The following is a 23,646-nucleotide window of genomic DNA, read 5'->3' on the forward strand; positions in this document are numbered from 1 at the left end:
TTTTCTTAATTTTTGAAAATAATTGGTGTCATAGAAGTATTAATAGTTCTTTAAAAGCTTGGTAAAACTTTCTTCTAAATTCTTTTAGTCTAGGGGCTTTTTTCTTTGGTATTTTCTTTATTGCTAGCTGAATTTACATTTATGAAGTTATATTATTTTAACTCTTTACTTGGTGTTATCTTAATTTTAGTATTTTATATTTTTAAGGTAATTCTTATGGCACCTTTATAAAGTCATACCATGTATTAGAGCACAAAGAAATTATAAATTTCTTAACAAGCAGAAATGCCACACACATATCCTTTACAAACTTGTCCTTGATAGGCTCTGCTTCTTATCTATTTTCTCTTAGAAATCTGCTTCTAGAAGTTTCTAGAGAGAATCAAATTACTACATTTGCTAAGATATTTCTAAGCAAACCTTAAATTTTCTTCCTACGTCAGTTCTAAAGACTGGGGAATGTTTCTTCAAGTGAATATTTTTGTTTTTCTTTTTCTTGAGTTTTTCTCCAGAATTAACACAGTTAGACTGCAGCCAGATGTTTCTTAGTAGTAAATAGTACTCCTGTTTCACATTTTGCCAAAACCAGGAATAGTCAGCTTCCTACAGCATGCAAAGTTATTGAAAGAGACCATTACTTTGGGGAGGTAAGTAGAATGACCCCTCAGAATTAGAAGTTATCTCAAAGCTTTTTGTGCTCTTCAAAGGAATATAGTTGAACTTTATTGAGCCACTGAAGAAAGTGGAGATAAAAAGAAAGTGAATGAGACAGATTCAGAGAAATCTGAGAGGACTTGTATGAACTAATACAGATTGAAGTGTATAAAACCAAGGGAACGTTTTATACAAAGACTAGTGTAACATAAAGGAAATAGTCTTGAAAGAATGAAGAACTATGAGTGATCAGTCATTACTCTAGGGAACTGATAGTGAAGTCTGCTTGCTATTCCTCTTGGCAAATGTACTAAGAATACCGAATGAAATGTTTTTAGATCTTGCTGGATTATAAATATTTTTTGCTTAATCTTTTATTTGTTACAAGAGAGAGGACTTTTCTTTGGGAGAGGAACGAATGTTGTAGGAGGTAAAAATAGAGATAATGATAAAAATAGGGAGGAAAGAAAGGGTCAATGAAATATTTAAAAATACATAGAAGAAAGTTCAGAAGAGCACATAGAAGCAGTTTTGTATAGTCATGTTACATTTAATTTGTATTTTAAAAACCCATATAATAGAAGCTCAGTTTAATATACAGTTCTCTCTTTTTTGTTCTTTGTATATTGAAATATTTACATTTAAAATTTACAGTAAAATAAATAGGGGATCAATAAATGAAGGAACTAAAAAAAAGCATTAAAAGAATAATAGTTAGAAACTTGGGAAGGTAGTCATACTTATAGAAAAGCTGATAAAGTTGATATTACTTCATGAATTTTCAACTCTTAACTTATTTCAGTACCTTCAATGCTTGACTTTTGTGGTGAATTTATTAATTGAAAACTTTCCATCTCCTAATTGCTATCCCTGTTTCTTCTCTTCCATTTTCCAGTTAAAGTGGTTTTATTGGCAGAATGGAAACTAATTTTTTTTAATCAAATGTAAGTTGTGTTTTCTTTCATTTTCACAGCATGCAAGTGCAATGGTCATGCCTCCCTCTGTAATACAAATTCAGGCAAATGTTTCTGCACCACCAAAGGAATCAAAGGAGATGAATGCCAGTTGTGAGTATCATCTACTTGTACTATATTTTGAATTTTGAGTCCTGGTAGGGAAACTGATTTTTAACAAATGTAATTACAGCAATTATGCATTTATAGTCAGCTAAATCTATGTGATCTTTACTAATAATAGGAAGACAAAGTAGAGATCTATTAATAAAATGATCAAAATCCCCTTTACCTTCTTTTGCCTTCTTTTACACATATTTGTTAAAAATTGACCAAAGAGTAGTCATAGGATCATAAATGTAGAGTTGGAAGAGATCAGAGCAACTATCTAATTTAGTCTTCACATTTTACAAGTGAGAAACTAAGACCCAAACAGGTTAAATTACTTACTCAAGGTCAAATGGATATTAATTGACACATTAGCTCCCAAGTCCAACATTTCTTTCACGACAAATTGATTGAAGTTTCACTTATATATACAGTATGTATATATAGACTGTTCTCAGCTTTAACTGAAGATACTGAATTCTGGTAGAATGTGTCATAAGGTATGTAATATTAACCCTAAGCAATCCATAGATTATAAACTTTATGTCTAGAAAACCTTTCTTTTGACTGTCACCCCTATCATGATTGAATTGTCTAATTCTTTTGTTTAAAGAAAGAAAGGGAATGGCTGCCTTCCAAATGTAGCAGTGAGATTCATCCTAGTCCATTAATCTTTCTGAGTAACTAAGCTTTCTCTGGACTTGATTCTACCTTAAAATTGATTTAGGGAGGGAAAGGAGCTGAATTCCCTTTTGGCCTATGACAGAATTCTCCAAAAATGATTGGGGACCTTAAAGGATCTCTAAGACCCTTTTAGCAGTTTGTGAGGTCAAAAATATTTTCATAATAACGCTGACATTTTAATTCCATCTGTGGTAAATATTAATAGATTTAACTCATATGAATAATACCTCTTTAGGGAGGGTGGTCCTCAGTAATTTTTAAGAGTATAAAGGTATCCTAAGACCAACAAGTTTGAGAACTTTGGGGCTTGGACTTCCTTCTTACTAAGCTTCAAACTTTGCTGATAACCGAAATCTAGTTTTTGATATAGAACTCTGATCCTATTGATCCCTGAGCTTACTTGATTTCTTGGGTTCAAAGATTTACCATGTTTTATCTGTCCTCCTTTCTGCTTCTGCCACCATCTCTATGATCCTTAGCTAGGAGTAAATAATTCACTCTTTTTTTTCCCTTTTACTCCTACTGCCACATATTCCAGATCATGAGTCTATTTTCTAGGCCTTATTCATAAGGAAAGAACATTAAATGCAAAATTCATATATGAGTAAGATAATTGAAAATCTATATTTAAAAAAACCGCAAAGTGATCAAGTTACTGGCAGGGTGCTACCATGGTTGTTCTTTAGGACTCAAAATATCTTTCTTCTTCACTCTTCCATATAAAAATGACCTTTAAAAAAAAAAAAACACAGAAATTACGATCCATCAAAATTAGGTGTTCAGTGAACACCTTAATGAAATTAACTTATTTGTGTGCTGTACAATCCTATGCTTATTTTTAGCCAGTTAAGATGCTCCAATTGAACCAAACAGATAAAGAAAGAGTAATTTTTGTTTAAAATGTTTCTTCTTGCCCACAATTCTCATTTCCTAGAGTATTCTGAATGGAGGCTTTGGAAAAATAGGTCAAAGAAGAAATATACATATATATATATATATTTTTTATTTTTTTTATTTTTTATTTTTTGCTGAGGCAATTGGGGTTAAAGTGACTTGCCCAGGGTCACACAGCTAGGAAGTATTAAGTGTTTGAGGCCAGATTTGAACTCAGGTCCTCCTGACTTGAGGACTGATGCTCTATCCATTGCACCACCTAGCTGCCCCCAAAGAAGAAATATTTGATATCTTTGTGGAGGTGCCTAGATAGCATGATACTTGGGAAAGAACTGCTTTAGAGAAAAATCTCATCCAGCAAATTTTTTTTTCTTCCTTTTCTTTACAAGAAGGGACTCAAGGATGGAAAGAAAATTTATGGCTACCCTAATATCTAGTGAGCATGTATCAGTTCAACTTGGTGTTATTTCACAGATAATAAGACTGTCACCATAATTGACTTCAGTTCCATTTATTAGGCTGAAGAGGTGTATTATAGGAGAATGGATTAGTTTGACTTTGTTGTTTACTAAATGCCTTTTGCTGCTAATAATTTTTTTAAGAGAAGACTATTGGTGAATTCCATTTTGGCTTTTGAAGCCAAGACTTTAAAATAAAGAGATGATATAATAAAATCTGCTATGTATCTCTTCCACAGGATTGGATACAAAGTAATAAAATGTTGAGGCTTGTTTTACTAAATGTGTATAGAATTAAAAATTTCCTCTCAAAGAGGTTCTTTACATAATCTTATCATCTTCATCCTGGATCCTTTTCAAAAGAGGGACAAGATCACTTTTTCAAGACAGATCAGCTGTCCTCATCTCTGCCTCTCAAAGTTGTAGGGACCACAGTGTACCCTGGTTCTTGCCAAAGAACCCATAACTTTGACATTCTTTGAGACAACAGTAGGAGAACATTTGCTTTTTGGACCCTCCTAGATATACTATAAAGACTGCTATGTTTGCCACTCTGATCAGTTTTTAAATGAAAATTAGTGATTTGTAGTAGACTAGTTGAAGACCTTTATTGAATATGGTGCTCCTTAAGTACTCAAGTTATTTTTCAAAAAGGAAACAGGTTTATTTGAGTTTAAATAAACTGTAAGATTATTTTTTTCTGAAGTTTATGGAAAAGGGAGCAAGCTATTTAGGGAACATGTAAAGTAATTTAGAAATGGTAAATTGGAAAGCATTTTTACTATATAATAATCTACTTTGGAATTGGTATAGATTTCCTAAAAGGGAAAAAATGACTTTAAAGGCAGTAGTGAAGTTCATTTGTAATTTAAATTTCTCTTTTATTCAATTTGCATTAGGCTGTTTTGTTTTTTTCAGTATTTGTTTAATGTATAAGTTTGGGGTTTGGTTTTTTAAAATAGTATTCTGCTAAGTATTTTCTCAAAGAATATATGTTGTCTAGACTGGCTGTTAGAGGGATAGTTATAGAAAGAGGCAAGAAACAGTAGAATGACTGTAGTTTGGTGTGTCTAAGAGTAGGACATGAATTCTTTTTTTGTGTTGGCAAGGAATTGGAAGTGAGGGAATGTTTGAATAAATTGTAGTATATGATTGTACTATTATTGTTCCGTGGGAAATGATCAGACTGATTTCACAGAAGTCATCAGAGGGACTTGCATGAAGTAATGCTGAGTGGAGTGGGCAGGACCAGGAGAGCATTGTACATAGAGCAAGATTGTGTGATGATCAACTATGATGGACTTGCTTTTTCTCAGTAATACGGTGATCCATGACAATTCCAATAAACTTGGGATAGAAAATATCATTCACATCCAGAGAGAGAACTATGGAGACTGAATGGGGATTGAAGCATGCTATTTCACTTTATTTTTTTTCGTTTGCTTTCTCTTTCTTGTAGTTTTTCTCTTTTGTTCTGGTTTTTCTGTCATGGTTTAACTGCTGTGGAAGCATGTTTAAAATGAGTGTGGCTTGTATCAGATTGCTTGTTTTCTTGGGGAGAGGGACAAAGGTGAGGGAGAGAGAGTTCATGATCTTACAAAAATGAATGTTGAAGGCTGTCTTTGCATGTGGTTGGAAAAATAGAATATTGTCGAGGGGGGAAAAGTGGAACATAAGTGAAAAAAGTGACTATGGCCTTGAAAAAAAACATTTTTTTAGTTGTTTGATATGGATGAGATTTGAATTCTGAGCCCATGTGATTTTAAATCTACAAATAATACAAAAATACTTTTTCATCAAAGAGAGAAAATAATAAATCTTAAAAAATTGTTTTCTAGATGTGAAGTAGAAAATCGTTACCAAGGAAATCCTCTAAAAGGAACATGTTACTGTAAGTATTTTTATTTTTACTTTTCCTGGTCTGGGAACAGTGTAGGTGGTACTATTGCATGCATTTGAGAGTTGAGCAGGCACCTCTTTTAGAAATCATCAGAATAAAGTCTTCTGTCCACATCTGAGGATAAGAGCTTTTGGCTTCTCAGCTAAAGGCTTGATTTTTTCTTTTTCTTTTTTTTTTTCTTTTTCTTTTTTTAAATGACTGTCTTGGTTTGAAGGATAGTGGAGTCCTTTTTTTTTTTTTTTTTGGGTAATTTTGCTTGCTGAAGGAACTTTGGAGAACAAGTTCAGAAACCAAACTAAGCATTTAGATGTAAAAAAACACCACACTTAAGATTACTTAAAATTGTCTTTGTAAATGTACAATACATAGAACACAATCAGACTGTACTAGATAATGAGGCAGAAGCTAAGAGCCTGTATAAAGTTCTATAAACCAAAAAACAAGACTTGGGATGAGGAATGGCATTAGCATTAGGAAGAATTATTTGAATTGGAAGTAAGGACCGAAATCCTCTGGGAATTTAGAGAGGCTTAGTCCATAGCATTCAGAAGGTTGAAAGGTGGTATAGGGAACTGGTTAAGAGGTCAACATTAGGAAAAACCTTCCATAAATGGAAACTCATAATCCATAACTGAAATCACAAATCAGAGTGAGGGCCATATGAGTAAGGAGTTAATATTAGGACAACAGAGCTTCCTTTTAAGAGGGCCTTTGGCTAATAGCCTTATTCTTGGGTGGGATGAGCTAAGGAATTCTTTCTGGCTGTTTAGAATCAGAAGTAAACTGCATCATGAAACAGTAACTAGGCCTCCTTGTCATTATTACATAAAAGTCATTTTGTCTGTATTGTTTTCCTTTAAATGTTAGCTAGTTGACTTACTTTCCAATTTGTTGTTCTATAGGTTTCTTTGTTTTTCTGAAACTGTATAAATTTTTTTCCCCACAGATACACTTCTTATTGACTATCAGTTCACCTTTAGTCTATCCCAAGAGGATGACCGTTATTACACAGCTATCAATTTTGTGGCTACACCTGAAGAAGTATGATTAAGATGACTTAATGTTTCTCTGGATTTTTGTGATGATTCTTGTTTGTATGAGGTCAATGGTAGAGGCAGTGCTATGTAATGGTTTTCAGGGTTGGTTTTCTTCCATTCACTTTAAAAAGATAGGATTCTGGTTAGAGGTATTGTTTCTGTTATCATCTGGATCTTTTTTTAAAAAATGCTTTCTCCAACCATGTGTACATTTTATGGAGCAATAAGTCCTTCATATCTTTATGGGCAGGGAAGTTGAATTTTATTTTGTATTAGTAACTTACCTTAAAGGAAAATCATCGGGGGAACCCTTGTCAACATTTGTTCTACTCAAAAGTTTTGGGTTTCTCATGATACACTAATAAAATGTAATTTTATTGTTCATCTGTAATTGGGAAAGTTGATAGTGGTGAAATTTACTTATGGCTTCCCTGTAAAATCTTAGAATTGTTCTAATATTACTTAGTAATAGAATTTTCTTTGTTTAATCAGCAAAACAGGGACTTGGATATGTTTATCAATGCCTCAAAAAACTTCAACCTCAACATTACTTGGGCAACAAGCTTTACAGGTAAGTAAAACTCTTGGTCACTGCAAAGAAGTAGAATATATTTGATTTTACAACCTAGAAATATCTTAGATCTAGTTTTTATATTCATGTGCCCAGGCTGTAAAGTGATAAGATAAAAGGAATAAGACAGAAAAGACAGGATGCTAGAAAGAGTACTGGAGTTAGGAGTTGAGACCTCCAAGTTCAGGTTCAGGAATTACTAATTACTAACTTTATGGCCATAAATAAATCACACAAATCACTGTTTTCTCATCTGTAAAATGGGCAAGCTAATAATACTTGAGCTACCTATCCTACTGGGTTATTGTGAGGAAAGTACTTTTTACAAGCCTTAAATCAGTATGGAAACATCTTTATTATTGGATCCCATACTCTTGCTCAATGATTTTTTTCATTCCACATACTACAGAGCTTGAGGTTTTCCCCTGAATTGCTGTCTCCTATGATGGCTGCTTAGGGTGAGAAATTGGATTAATGGCTTATTGGCATGCATCATATTTAAGCAATTGGATCCAGAATTATGTGGCTAGCACATTCTGACCATGCATTAATGTTTGCTGACATTACTTGAGAGGATGAAACTTAGTCATTCAGACAAAATGGGGACATAGGATTCTAAAAGCAAGGAAGTTTGAAGGGGTCAGCTTCAGACTAATACCCTAATTGGGAGGATAGGGAATCAGACTTACAAAATACTAAGAAAATGCAGTTTTTATATGTAACAAAGAATAGTTTACTTTAATATCTAGCAGGTATATGGTTTTTCTGTGCAGAAAAATATATGTGAACCAGACAAAGCCCCTACAACATACTGCTGGTATCCAAAACCTTATTTGTGACCTTTCTATATAGTCTTAATCACCCAATGATAATAGAAAATAATTCTTATAGAAAATTATGTAGCAGTTTTGTAGAGCTTAGAGGACAGTAGAAAGGTGAAAGGTACCTAAGAAAAAAGCTGTGAGTACTTAGCCTTATTTATCTTTGAAAAGGAAGTTGAAAAGGCTTTAAGGCCTGAGGACTGAGTCTTTACTGAGGACAGGAATGACCAAATTACCAATCACCACGACTCCAGTGGTGTAGTAAAAAGAAGATTGCAGACTCAGGACTTGTGATTTTTAAATCTATTCTGGTTCTGCTAATTTATTATGAGGCGAATCCCTCGTTTTCTTTGAGTCTTTGCTTTATTACTATAAAGTAGCAATAATAGCACTTATTCTGGAAAGCTGTTTGGAAATATGTAGATAAAGTAGTAACTAAAATGTCCATACCCTTTAATTAGAAATTCTACTGGTAGGCATAAACCACAAGGAGGTTAAAGACAAAAAGTCTTTGTATACACCAAAATATTAATAGCAGCACTTTTTGTGATACCAGAGAATTTAAAATAAAATAGATGCTAGTGGACTAGGAATTGGTAAAGCAAATTATGGTTCATGACTATAATAGAATATTTTGATACTCTTTAAGTATGAATACAGAGAAGTATGGAAAAACATGAACTGATACAAAGTGAAGTAAACAGATCCAGAAAAATGATCCAAAGAACATAAATAGGGGGGGGGGGGAAATCCACAAAATAATTGAAAGTAAATATTGTAAAATTATAAAAAAAAAAAAACAAGCTTAGCAAGAAGAGATATGAAAATACCCCTTTTTCTACTCCTTTGAAGAGGTGTGGAATATTACATACAGTGTCAGGGTTTTTTTGTTTTGGTTTGGTTTGGTTTTAATACATTGAATGGTTATCCTAAATTTTTTTTCTTCATTTTTGTCTTTCCTTTTTTGTTATAAGAGATGGCTTTGTGGAAAACAGGAGAAGAAGAATACAGGGGAAATGTAGGCAAAGTACAGACAAGAAAAAGATACATACATATAAATACATATATACATACATATATATATATATATATATATATATATATATATATATACATACATATGCATACATATTTCCTCCTAAAAAATGAGAGGCCAAACAAGATGATCTCTGAGATTCCTTCCAACTTTTATGTGTCCTAGGAGGGTTTAATTACTGTGGAATTTAGTTAGAATTTGTGAGGGAAGGTCTTGGAAATAGATTTTCATCAACCTGGGATGTTTTTTAACATAAACTTTAAAAAATTTATTAAAGCTTTTAATTTTTAAAACATATGCATAGATAAGTTTTAATGTTCATACTTATAATATCTTTTGTTCCAAAATTTTTCCCTTCTTTCCCATCACCCTCTCCTCTAGATGGCAAAAAATACACATAAACTTTAAGCACTTTTCTACCCCTATGTTCTTTATAATTGTTTGTTTGAGGGATACAGATGGACTCAGAAACCTAGCATATATTTTTTAAAGAATTTTTTTCAATGGTTGAGAGTAAAATAAGTCAAAAGTAAACAATTTAATTTGATATACTGCAAAAAAAAATTAGTGATGATGTCTCAATTTAATATTATTTCATTTTTTATTTCTGTGGCAAAGAACATAAAGTGCTTTTTAATTTTAAAGAAATATATGTGTCACTACAATAAAGATTTGTTGTTTTGGTTATTTTTCAGAATAGAATTAGGAAGTAGTAGACAAGCTTATATATCTGAGGATAATATTTAGTAAATATAGACTATAGTCTGCAGATGTATTTATTTTCCTTTCTTACCCCAACAGCTGGGACACAAGCTGGAGAAGAGATGGCTGTTGTTTCAAAAACCAACATTAAAGAGTACAAAGATAGCTTCTCCAATGAGAAATTTGATTTCCGCAGCCACCCAAATATCACTTTCTTTGTTTATGTCAGCAATTTTACTTGGCCCATCAAAATTCAGGTAACAATCTGGTCATCAAGTCATATTTAGCTAATTTGGAATTCATGACAGTTTAATTTGGGAAAGTCTAGTTTACTTTTGTAATGTTAATGGGGTAAGTGTATTCTGGGCAAATAGTCTAACAAAAAGTGAAGTGGAGGGGGGGGTAGTTTGAATCACTTAATAGTGACCTATTTTTAATTGTTTATATTTTGGTACATACTATTAATCATGTCAATCTCAGAGATATTAATAACAGATTCTGAATGCTCTAGTTAGGTTAAACTAATATTTCTATGAACTGAAAAATAATTAAGCATTTTATTTTAATATTCTATAATTCAGACTAGGTTTGTTTACTATTTTGTTTTGTATTAATACTAAAGCTTGGTCTATTTAGCCATATTAAAAGAAAATGCATTTTTGTAATTCTTCTTTGTTTACAGTGTTCTCTGCTTGACCAAAGTTTTAAGTGGATGTATATTAGTAAGTCATCTTAACATGAGTAGAGAAATATATTCCATTTTCTTTCTTGTGTTTTTTTTGTTTTTCATTAAGCAAAAAGGACCTAAATTGGTCACCTCATAGTATTGTCTGCAAATTTTATGAAACAGTGACTATGATATTACATACTTGTAAATTGTTTATAAAATTGAATTAAATTATTTCTTTTAGTGCCCTGGATAGTAAAGGATGAGATAGGGTGAGGTGACATTTCTTAGAATTATTGTACAGTTGGAGTAGACCTCTAGTGAAAAGTTTCAGATAAATATATAAAGTACCGTATGTACCATCAGCCAAAAAAAAAAAAAAAAAAAAAAAAGTTATTTTTCTGACACTTGGAATAATTCATGACTTCCTTGATATAGGTGGTCTGTATAATTTGAGATTGCTACAAAATTTTAAGTAACTGATAGTCTTCTAATGATAATGAAGATAGCTGTGCATAGTTGACAAACCCACAGTCCATCCTTCAGGCCTGTTCTCAAAGGCTTTCCAAGCATAGTTGGACCTGATTACAAAATAATCTCTAGAAGCACAACAAAATAAACAAGACTAGAGGCCTCTAGTTTCTACATTCTGCTTTTTGTGCTTCTACAATACAGAGGTCACTATATTCTGGAAATCAAGAACAGGTGATCCTTATATAGATCTCCATCAATTCAAAGGTGTTTATTAAGTGCTAGCTAAGCTCAGTGCTAAGCACTGAGGATACAGTGACAAAAATGAAGAGGTCTCTACCCTCGAAGAGTTTATATTCTGTTAGGAAGACAAAGATCATCTTAAGGATGGGTCTCTTTTCTTTGAGAAGACTTAGAAGTATGGTTATTTAACCTAATAATAGAAGATGGAGCTACCACCAAGGAAGATAATACAAACTGAACTAAAAAAAAGATGCTTCTTCCTGAGATTTGTGGTGAAGTGAGTAAACGTGTATGACTCTACCAAGGGGAGAAATGTGTGAATCAAATCAGGCATGATCTTTTTAATACTAACTTAGAAATTATAATTGGAAAGAATGAGGAAGAGAGAAGCAGGATGAGGAACATTTTCTCACATAATAGAGTAATGCAAGGAAGAACATTTTCAGTTGAGGGAAAAATGGAAGGGAGAGTAGGAAGCAATGCTTGAACCTCCTCACTTTCATCAGAATTCATTCAAAAAGGGGGAAAAGTGTGTGTGTGTGTGTGTGTGTGTAATAGAAATCTAATTTACCCAATAGGGAAACAGGAGGGGAAAAGGGATAAACGGAAGGAGGAAGATGCTAAAAGAGAGGACATGTTATGGGAGGCAGTGGTTAGAAGCAAGATAGCTTTTTGAGGGAAGGGTAGGATATAAAAAGAGAGAAAAGAAAATGGGATGGAGGGAAATATACAGTAATTATAGCTGAGAATGTGAATGGGATAAACTCACTTATTAAATAGAAGCAGATAACAGAATGGATTAGAAACTAAAATCTAATAGATGTTGTTTACTAGAGACACACTTGAAAACAGAAAAAAAAAACACACAGCTTGAAAATAAAGAGCTGGAGCACTTCAGATGAAGTAAAAAAGGCAAGGATAACAATCATGATCTCTGATAAAACAAAAGCAAAAAATAGACCTGATTAAAAGAGATAAGCAGAGAAACTACAAAAGGTACTATAAAAATTAAAGTAGTAGCAAAAATTTTTATAGCAGATTTCTCTGATAAAAGACCCATTTCTAAATATATACTGAATATAGAACGGAGTCAAATTTATAAAAATAAGAGCCATTTCCCAATTGATAGTCAAAAGTTATAAATGGAGAATTTCCAAAAGAAGAAATCAGAGCTATCTATAATTATATGAAAAAAATGCTCCAAATCAATTGATTAAAAAAGTACAAATTCTGAGTTACCATCTCATATCTATCAGAAATGACATGTTGGAGAACATGAGGGAAAAATTGTTAACATTAATGAAGTAATGATACCAATGATAGTATACTAGTTCATTCCAAATTGTATGCCCAAAGAGCTTTTAAACTGTACACATTCTTTAATCCAGCAATGCTACCGCTAGGTCTATATCCCAAAGAGATCAAAGAAAAAGAACCCATATGTAACAAAAATATTTATAGCAGTTATTTTTTATGGTGGCAAATAATTGGAAATCAAGGTGTTGCTTATAGGAAATGATGGGGGCGGTAATTTCAGAAAAAACTGGCAAGTTATATGTGGTCTAATGCAAAGTGAAGTGATAAAAACCACGAGATCATTATGCACAGTAACAGCAATGTTGTACTAATGATCAACTACTGAAGACTTGGCTACCTTGATCAATACATTGATCTAAGAAAAGTCCAAAGAAGTCATGATGAAAAACACTATCCATTTCCAGAGAGAGAATTGATGAATTCTGAGTACAAATTGAAGTATAATTTTTTCACTTTAGTTTTCTTGTTTTTTTGTGTTTTTTTTTTTGAAATATGGCTAATATATATTTGTAAATCCAATTTTTTCTTCTGCAGCAAGATAACTGCATAAATATATATACATATATTGTATTTAATATATACTTTAACATATTTAACATGTATTGGATTACCTGCCATTTAGGGCAGGGGGTGGGAGGAAGAGGGGAAAAAATGGTACAGAAGGTTTTGCAAGGGTCAATACTGAAAAATTACCTGTGCATATGTCTTATAAATAAAAAGATATAATAAAATTTAAAAAAAGATTATATGATGAAAAAATAAAAAGCTTCAAAAAAAGAAATATGGCTAGTATGGAAATATATTTTGTGTTATTATGTATAATTGGTAATATTGTATTGCTTGCCTTCTCAGTGGTGGGAAAGGGAGAGATTTGGAACTCAAAATTAAAAAACAGCTTTTGAGGGCCACTTGCTTTGTAAAGCTGACCCCTTTTTCTTCCTCAGTTTCTGACCTTTTCTGTTCCTTTCAGGATTCTTGTGATAGATTTCAAATAAATTATATGTGTTTATTCTGATTTTGTCTTACTAGAGAATCTTGTACAATTCTGAGTGTCTTACTGTAGAAGGGAATAAGTTATGGAAGAGTTCAAGAAAAATTTCAGTATTTCTAGACCTATCTGGATTGCATAGCTATTTCCAATGTAAATCCCATTATATTAGTGCCTGAAATTAGCTCTATTTCTAGTTTAAAAAGGACCCATAATAGCTGTTACTAGGGACCAGGAAGGGATTAAGACAAAAGTTAAACTGTGGTACTCTACACCCACAAGCAAAGAAAGATTGTGTGGGGTGATTCCTGTTTTTTTGTTGTTTTTTTTCCCATTGCACCTGATTCTCAGGTATTGTCAGACGTTCCTAGTTCAGTTATTATTTTACTCCTAGTGTGGTTTATAGAATTTTTCTCAATGCCTTAATAGAAAAAAGAGAACTGGTTGGCAGACTAGAAGTATAGAAGGGAGAAAAGAGAACAGCATAGACTAAGAGGTGTTTAGATTTGATATGTGTTAGGGAAACTCCTGGAAGATGTTCAAGAGTGCTGTGGCAGGAAGGTGTAGCTGACGGTTTGTGGAGAAGCCTACTGGTACAAGAAGAAAGAAAAATAGCAGACAACTTAAGTTAGCTCAGGTGGAGAATGAATGTTTCAGACAAGAAAGTTAAAAGACATGTTGTTGGGACTAAAGAGAAGTGTAAAGGATCCTCCTAAGAGTTAGAATATTATACTAAACTTGCTAATTAACTATTGATAGTGTTGAAATTTTTATTATATTAATATAGCATAGCCATGAGCACTGAATATTCATATAGCTATTTAAGTTATTCTTTATTTTTGTAAGGAATAATTTGTAATTGAATTTATACAAGAATTATGTGTATTCTCCTAGGCTGATCTCCCAAATATCTTATATATGTTGCATTTCTTTTGAATGGGATTTCCATTCCTATTAGTGTCTCTTGAATTTTTTTGTGATAGGTTTCAAATAAATTATATGTGCTTATTCTGACACATATTACATAGTGATGCTTTTGCCAAAGCTTTTGTCTCATTTAATATCTTTGCTGGTTTCTTGGCATTTTTGAAGGTAATTTATCATGTTATCATCAAATAGGATTATTTTAACTCTTTGCTTGTCATTAACAGCTTTAATTTTTCTTGTCTTATTGCTACTGTTAGCATTTCTGGAATTGTATTAAATAATAATGGGGGAGTGTGAATATCCTTGCTTTTTTCATATTTATTGGGGAAACTGGGGTATGGCAATTTTAAAAGATTCGTGCTTTTGATTTTAGATACTTTTTTATTATAGAGATCCATTTATGCTCATATTTTATAGAGGGTCTGTTGAGGGGGAGAGAGCATAAATAGATGCTGTACTTTGTCAAAAGCTTTTTTAAAATATGAAGACAAAAGTGTGGTTTTGAGTGTTTCTATTTCTTTTGTTTTTAATTTTATAATTATAATAATTTTTTTGACAGTACATATGCATGGGTAATTTTTTTTTTTTTACAGCATTATCCCTTGTACTCACTTCTTTTTCTGAATTTTCTCCTTCCTCCCTTTACCCCCTCCCCTAGATGACAGGCAATCCCATACATGTTAAATATGTTACCATATATCCTAGATACAATATATGTGTGTAAAACCGAATTTCTTATTGCACAGTAAGAATTGGATTCAGAAGGTAAAAGTAACCTGGGAAGAAAGACAATAGTGCAAACAGTTTACACTCAATTCCCAGTGTTCCTTCTCTGGGTGTAGCTGATTCTGTCTATCATTGATCAACTGGAAATGAATTAGATCTTCTTTATGTTGAAGATATGCACTTCAATCAGAATACATCTTCATACAGTATTGTTGTTGAAGTGTATAATGATCTCTTGGTTCTGCTCATTTCACTCAGCATCAGTTGATGTAAGTCTCTCCAGGCTCCTCTGTATTCTTCCTGCTGGTCATTTCTTACAGAGCAATAATATTCCATAACATTCATATACCATAATTTACCCATATGTGTGTGTGTGTCTGTGTGTGTCTGTGTGCGCATATATATAACCAAGTCCTATTTAAAAGTTGTTGGTTCTAATTTTTTTTTTAATTAAATCTGTTATTTTACAACTAACAAATACCAAATAAGATGGACATGTTCATATACAAAGCAGAAAAGAAAAAAGAGGACTGCTATGTGTAGCTATATCTGTTCCAGGTGCTTCTTGCTTCTCCCTTTAAGTGTTATTGTTTGTCCTTCTTGAAGAGGACCATGGTGTCAGGGAGGGGATGCCATGACATGCAATTGAATTGGATTTAAGTGAGGGAGGGTTAGAAAAGGATACCAGTCTAACTAAGGGTCCATTGGCCAGATAGAGATCAGGACAATTGAAGATTGATGCAATGAGAGACTTTCTAAGTCTTTGTTTTAGCCTTTCTAAGCTAAAGTTTTCCACAGGTCTCACTTTGATTGAAGCTGCGCTCATTCAGTGATTAAAGCTAAGTAGCAGTGGAGACAAAGAAGCTCCTTTTTCAACTAGTCGTTTCCCTCCCCCCCAAAAAAATTGAAATAAGTGAATCTAGGAGGGAAAAAAGACCCTCATGGTTTCTGATCAAGGCAGAAATGATTACTGTTTACATTCAGTATAAGTCTCTCGGAGGTGAAAAAGGAGATTCCTTCCTCGCTCCCATTGTCTTCTCTCTCCTTTCCTCCTGTCTTCTTTCCCTTTCCTCCCTCTATCCACAGGGTATCAGACCCTTACTTACAGATGCTCTTAAAAGCATTTTTTTCCTTCTCTTTTGTACCTCTAGATTTCTTAAGGACCTTAAATCAAAATCAATCTGATTCTCATTGATTGGTCTACAAATTCCAGACAAAGCCCCATTTGGACTTTGGGTCTTTGATCTGTAACTCAGATTAAATGTAAAAAGCAATCATTTCTGCTTTGACCAGAATCCCTTTAAGTGTACAACACTTAAGATGTTATTTTCAAAGTTTTTCTTATTTGTGTTCTCTACTCACCTCTCTTATGTTCTCTTCTGTGCATTAAGGAAGAAACAAAACAAAACCTTGAGTGATCCTTTTTTCTTATTTTTCTTTAAAAGAAATTTTAGTAACCCTATTGCAGGCCTCACCTTTCCCCTTCTCAACCACTACTCCAAATTGGGAAAAAAATAAAAGGAAAACAAAATCTTTGTATCAAATATGCATGTTCAAAAGCAAGCCCCAAGTTAACTTTGAAAAATGTTTCATTTTCTATCCTAAATTTATCACCTCACTATTAGAAGGTGAGTAGCATGTTGTATCATTACTTTTGAAATCATGATCACTTTGATGAGCAGAGTTCTTAACTCTTTCAGTTATTTTTCTTTGCAAAGCTTGTTACTGTATTATTTTTCTTTGGGTCCTACTCATTTCCCTTTGCATCAGTTCATGAGTCTTCCCTGGTTTGTCTGAAACTATCCTTCTTTCGTTTCTTAAGAGTATTTCATTACCATAAACTTGTTCAGCTCCTCCCAAATTGGTGGATACCCCATGGTTTCCAGTTCTCTACTCCCATAAAAAGAGCTGCTATAAATCTTTGTATATACATGGGTCCCCTTACCCTTCTTTGATCTTTTTGGGTTATAGCCCTAGTAGTGGTATTACTAGATCAAAGGGAATACACAGTTTAATGACATTTTGGGTAAAGTTCCAAATTACTTTCAAGAATACTTTTACTAATTTATATCTTTATTGTTGGTTCTGTTTCACCAGAGTATCTAATATCTCTCTTAAAATAATCATCAAATTGAACTTTAAACTTCATTAATTATTACTGAAAAGTGATCGTTATTTTTGAGATTCTTGTTAAAAATTTTGCCTTATACTACTGGCTTTTTTCCCCCTTGGAAAGAGGAGGCTGTGCATATAAATGGACTTTTGTACTAGAGATAGCTGTGCTTTTGCCAGTGCTGACTTCTGGGTTTTTTTTTTTTTTTTTTTTTTTTTTTTCTCATACTCTTTTGCTCCACCTCTTAAAAGTAACTGAAGTGGTTTTAGAGAGTATATTGGTGTAGGATGTTTCTCTCCCCTAACCCCCTCCCATACACGCTTTGGGAAAATAATCATTTTGAATGTTAAGAATCAAAGCTACATTTTGGAGGGAGATACTTTTTTTCTTTAATTTGTCAGTATCTGGGTTGGATCGTTATGCAGAATAAGAATCACTTAGGAAAGCAACAAATGGGAGGGAGCATTTTAGAAAATAAACTATGATATCCTAACCATTTAGTTTGCCAAGCTTCTTTTGAAAAATCAGGTAAGTCTTGTTGCAAGTGCAGTTTCATATTCTGGTAGAACTGTTGTAAGTATGCTGGGGCAGTTTTCCTAGATGGGATAGCATTACCATTGTATGTGTGCTTGACTAAGTGAACTTAGTGAAGTCAGTATTTGTTCCCTTCGCACCCCATTAGGTCTTGATTTTTAGGATTTGTATGGTATAAAGTGCTCAGAATAGAAATCAGTTTACTGTTAGTGATAATTATGCAGGTGTGAACAGCACTCAAAAGGCATGATAAAGAGGTGCTGTGATTTTTGTGCATTATTTCATTCATAGACCTATCCATATGTAGATTGATAATTATGTTTTTTCATGTGAGGTCAGTTCTTTAGGCCTTAGAAGTAAGTAGTCCTACAAATTAATCCAATGAAGATAGTGAAAAATTTATAGCAAAATGGTGTCAAGTTGTTTAGTCAGATTTCATTTCTTTAAATACAAACTAAAGCCTTTTGTGCCCTGCACTCTCATTTATTAAAAATAAAAATAGTATTGGATGTGCAGCTAGCCCTCCACTTTGAAAATGTGTATAAACACTCACACTTTTAAAATGATAATTCTTAATGAGTGCCTTTGGGGCAAAACCCCAAATTGTTTTTTATAATTGGAAATAGTTCAATTAAATACCTGCTTGAAAGAAGGAATTTGAAGCTCATTCTAGCATCTCTGCAGATACTGATTTTAATATTATTGCTCTTTAACTTTTTAACCAAGTAAAAATAGTGTGGTTCAACTATATATTTTTGAAAGACCGATAAACACATGCTTCATCTCTTGTAAGCAACTCAGACTTGATCCTTGAGAGTCAAAGGACCTGAGCTGTTTTTATACTTGCTTCTTATTTCTATAGACATACTTGTATGTCTGGCTCTAGATCAAAAGATAGACCAACAGGGACAAGATGGACTTAGTTAGACAGAAAGTAGTTCAGGAAGTATGTTAAATAAATAAAATGTAATCATTATCTCATTAATAGAAATTACTTTCTGAATGTGGAACTTATATTAAAATCCTAATCCATGAAATTTTCTGTATTTTGAGGCCAGTGGAGCCTAGATTTTATTTACTAAAACATCCATTCAAACTAAAGACTCAAATCCCAAGACATTTCTTGGAATTGTTGGGATTAATGTTTAGAGAACATTGTCTTATGAGTGAAAATATTTGCTTCATATGATAGTTGTTTCTACTAGATGGATGTAAGAAATAGATAATATAGCATTTTGCCATTTACAAAACTTTTCTAATGTAAGACCAGAGCAAATGTTTTTTTCCTGATTTTACAGATGGGGAAACTCAGGTTAAAAGTGACTAATGTGACTTGCCAGTGATTACATAGTGTAGGTCCATGCTGGACCTCAAATCCAAACTTCAAATTTAAAGTTTTCCAGAATTAGGATCAAGAAAAATAACCTTAAAGTATACTAAACAAAATAGCTCTCTGAGGATTCAGAAGGCACTGGAGGTTCTTCTCTTGGTGTCCTGGGTTTTCTGTGGCAACATAATTTCTCATTGTTCATTACTATTTATGTAGGAGATTTGTTGACTTTGCCAGACCATGGAACTGTCCTTTGAATAAATTCCTAATGTCAGTTTACTAGTCAGTGGTCTTTTTCTCATAAATGAAGAGTGTAGAATGCATTAACTTTTCAAAAGTGTTCCTTTTCTGGATGTGCTGGTTCTGTCCATCATTAATCAATTGGAATTGGATTAGCTCTTCTCTATGTTGAGAAATCCACTTCCATCAGCATCATCCTCATACAGTATCATTGTTGAAGTGTATAATGATCTTCTGGTTCTGCTCGTTTCACTCAGCATCAGTTGATGTAAGTCTCTCCAAGCCTCTCTGTATTTCTCCTGTTGGTCATTTCTTATAGAACAGTAATATTCCATAACATTCATATACCATAGTTTACCCAACCATTCTCCAATTGATGGACATCCATTCATCTTCCAGCTTCTAGCCACTATGAAAAGGGCTGCCACAAACATTTTGGCACATACAGGACCCTTTCCCTTTCTAGTAGTTCCTTGGGGTATAAGCCCAGTATCAAAAGTTCTTTTAGTGGATTTCTTTTAATAAGACTTTTCATTATTGTTTTACTTTATACTATGTGTTCTTTGTGTAAATAGTTCTTTTTTGCTTATTTTGCCCTTGATTGGTTCATACATGTCTTCTCAAATTTTTCTGAATTCTTTATATTGGTTATTTCTTGTCATTCATTATAAGAGCATTCAAATTCCATTACATCCATATGCCAAAATATATCCAAATAAATATTTTTGTATATGGAATAAATATTTTGTATATGGAGTAAATTTTTTTTCTCTTATCATTTCTGCTACTTTGATGAATGTGAAGTGAAACCTCAAGAGTTATTTTATTTTTTAAAATAATAATAGCTTTTATTTTTCAAAATATATGCAAAGATAGTTTTCATCCCTACAAAATCTTGTGTTCCAAATTTTTCTCCCTCTTCCCCCCCCCCTCCACAAGATAGCAAGTTTAACCAGTACAGGTTAAATATCTGCAATTCTTCTAAACATATTTTCACATTTATCATGCTGCACAAGAAAAACCAGATTAAAAAAAGGAAAAAAATGAGAGGGGAAAGAACAAGCAAACAAACAGCAACAACAAAGATGAGAATACTATGCTATGATCCCCATAGTCGTCTCTCTGGATGCAGATGGCTTTTTTCTTCATAACTCTATTGGAATTGCCTGGGAAAGTACCTTATTGTTGAAAAGAGCCAAGTCCATCACAGTTAATCATCACTTAATTATTTTTGCTGCTGTGTACAATGTTCTCTTGGTTGCACTCACCTCACTTAGCATCAGGTTGTGTAAGTCTTTTCAGGTTTTTCTGAAATCATCCTGCTCATTATTTCTTATAAAACAATAATACTCCATACATTCCTATATCATAGCTTAATCAGCTATTCCCAAACTGATGGAGAATCCACTCAATTTCCAGTTCCTTGCCATTACAAAAAGGGCTGCTACAAACATTTTTGCACATGTCGGTCCTTTTCTCTCTTTAATGATCTCTTCAAGATATAGATCCCATAGAAATACTGCTGAATAAAAGGACATAGATTCAAATTGCTCTCCAGAGTGGTTGGATTAGTTCACAACTCTACCAGCAAAGTATGTGTCTCAGTTTTCCTACCTTCCTTACAATATTTATCATTATCTTTTCCTGTCATCTTAGCCAATTTGAGAGGTATGAAATAATACTTTAGAATTGTCTCAATTTGTATTTCTCTAACCAATAGTGATTTAGAGCACTTTTCATGTGACTAGAAATGGCTTTAATTTCTTCATCTGAAAATTGTATCCTTTGATCATTTATCAATTCGGAAATGACTTCTATTGTTATAAATTTGAGTCAATTCTCTGTATGTTTTAGAAATGAGAGCTTTATCAGAAACATTGGATGTAAATTTCCCCCCAGTTTTCTGCTTCCCTTCTAATCTTGACAGTAAAAACTTTTAAATTTAATATAATCAAGATTATCCACTTTGCATTTCATAATGTTCTCTAGTTCTTCTTTGGTCATAAATTTCTTTCTTCTCCATAGATCTGAGAGATGAACTATCCCTTGTTCCCCTTTATATCTAAATCATAAACTCATTTCTATGTTATCTTGGTATAAGGGTGTTAAATGTTGTTTAATGCTTAGTTTCTGCCATACTGTTTTCTAGTTTTCCCAGCAATTTTTGTCAAATAGTGAGTTCTTATCCTAGAAACTGGAGTCTTTGGGTTTAAGTACTAGATTACTATAGTCATTAATTATTGTGTCTTGTGAACCTAACTTATTCCTTGCTGATCCACTACTCTATTTCTTAGCCCGTGTCAAATGGCTTGATGACCACTGTTTTATAATATATTTTAGGTCTGGTACAGCTAAGCCACCTTCCTTTGCTTTTTTCCTTTTTTTTTTTTTTTTTTTTAATTGTCTAGATCTAATTTTATTTGTATGAAAAATGTTTTTTAATTGTACTCAAATAATTCCAGGCTTTGTCTTAGCAGGTACACTCCCAACTATTTTATATTTTCCACAGATATTTTAAATGGGATTTCTTTATCTCTTGCTGTTGGACTTTGTTGGCAATATAGAAATGCTATTGATTTATATGGGTTTATTTCATATCCTGCAACTTTGCTGAAGTTATTAATTGTTTCTGGTAGACAAGTTATTTTAATAGGCACTTCTCTTGTTTTTCATGATTTGTATCATCTTTTCATACACTGGTTGATATTTTGCATCTGCTCTTTTGAGCACTGCTGAATCACATAGAAAAAATTTTCCAGAGAGTTTTCCTCCTTTTTTTGAATTATGACTATGATGACAATAATGTGATTACCAAAATCAGATCAAGTTAAAATCAAATCAAAAAGAAAAAAAAAAAAAAAAAAAGCAAGCAAACAGCAGCAAAAAAAGATGGCAATACTATGTTGTGATCCACATTCAGTTCCCATAGTTCTCTTTCTGGATCTAGATGACTCTCTCTATTATACATCTGTTGGAATTGGCCTAAATCACTATTGTTGAAAAGAGATATGTCCATCAGAACTGTTTATCACACAATCTTATTGCTATGTACGATGTTCTCCTGGTTCTACTCACTTCACCAACATCAGTTCCTGTAAGACCCTCCAGGCCTCTCTGAAATCATTCTGTAGCTAACATTTTATTATAGAAAGCTTTAGGATACACTATCCCCTGTGATATTCACAATGTGAAAGAACTCTTGTTTACTGTATTTTATTTCAGATTGTTATAGAAATGGTGTTTGGTAATCCAAGTCTATAATGATGAAGAGAAAAGGAAGGAACTGTTATTGGCCTTTTTTTTTTTTTTTTTTTTTAATTCCCAGTGTTTAGCACAATGCCCAAACCATAGAAGGTATGTGATAAATGCTGGTGACTTAATAACTTGACATATTACATATTTTGGCATGTTGGGAAAGCTAAAAGTACGTGCCTGACAACAACAGCCCATGTGTGCATTTTCTTCATCCAGATGATGACCTAAATTCAAGGTGGCTCACACACTGCCTGAGAAGTAGAAGGAAATGAAAGGTTCTTATCTGTGTTCATGGAATTAGAGTTTGGGGTTGTTGTTGTTGTTGTTTACTTTAACCATTTATGCAGATTCTTTTATAAGACATGGATGGGTTAGAATTTCTTTAGTTGATAGAGATCCATACTGATGAAATCACTGCTACTGTGAAATAATGACATTCACAAACAAGGAAACTGAGACTCTGTGGGATAAACTTGCTTAAGGACATTTATCTAATAAGTGATAGAATCAGAACTTCTAACTCTAAAGCCTTTTCCCCCTATTCTACTTTATTTCAACTTCTACTTAATCTCCCTTTTCTGACCCACTGTGTCCACATATAACTGTGCCTTACAATTTGCTTTTGTGTGAAGAAATTTTGACTCCCCAGTTAGAGCATAAGCTCCCTGAATGCATGTTTGAGAATTTATTTTTATGACCAGAGGAAAACTAGAGATCATTATTGATCACAAAATAGAAGATTTTGATTACATCAAACTAAAAAGTTTCTGTACAAACAATACTAATGCAAACAAGATTAGAAAGGAAGTAACAAATTGGGAAAATATTTTTAAAGTTAAAGGTTCTGATAAAGGTCTCATTTCCAAAATATATAGAGAACTGACCCTAATTTATAAGAAATCAAACCATTCTCCAATTGATAAATGGTCAAAGGATATGAACAATTTTCAGATGATGAAATTGAAAGTATTTCCATTTATATGAAAGAGTGTTCCAAATCACTTCTGATCAGAGAAA

At 32.9% G+C, this 23,646-nt stretch overlaps 1 protein-coding gene across 2 annotated transcripts in view; it reads left to right on the plus strand.

Moving 5' to 3' along the window:
• ATRN (attractin) overlaps positions 1-23,646 on the plus strand; it is a 239,148-nt gene that overhangs the window by 139,447 nt on the left and 76,055 nt on the right. For both annotated transcript variants that reach the window (XM_074274223.1, XM_074274222.1), the window contains exons 20-24: positions 1,628-1,721; positions 5,590-5,642; positions 6,598-6,692; positions 7,181-7,259; positions 9,918-10,075. In XM_074274223.1, the coding sequence (XP_074130324.1) occupies positions 1,628-1,721; positions 5,590-5,642; positions 6,598-6,692; positions 7,181-7,259; positions 9,918-10,075 (479 nt within the window). The remainder of the gene's footprint in view (positions 1-1,627; positions 1,722-5,589; positions 5,643-6,597; positions 6,693-7,180; positions 7,260-9,917; positions 10,076-23,646) is intronic.

Source organism: Sminthopsis crassicaudata, chromosome 6, assembly GCF_048593235.1.
Source record: "Sminthopsis crassicaudata isolate SCR6 chromosome 6, ASM4859323v1, whole genome shotgun sequence".
Classification (NCBI taxonomy): Eukaryota; Metazoa; Chordata; class Mammalia; order Dasyuromorphia; family Dasyuridae; genus Sminthopsis; species Sminthopsis crassicaudata.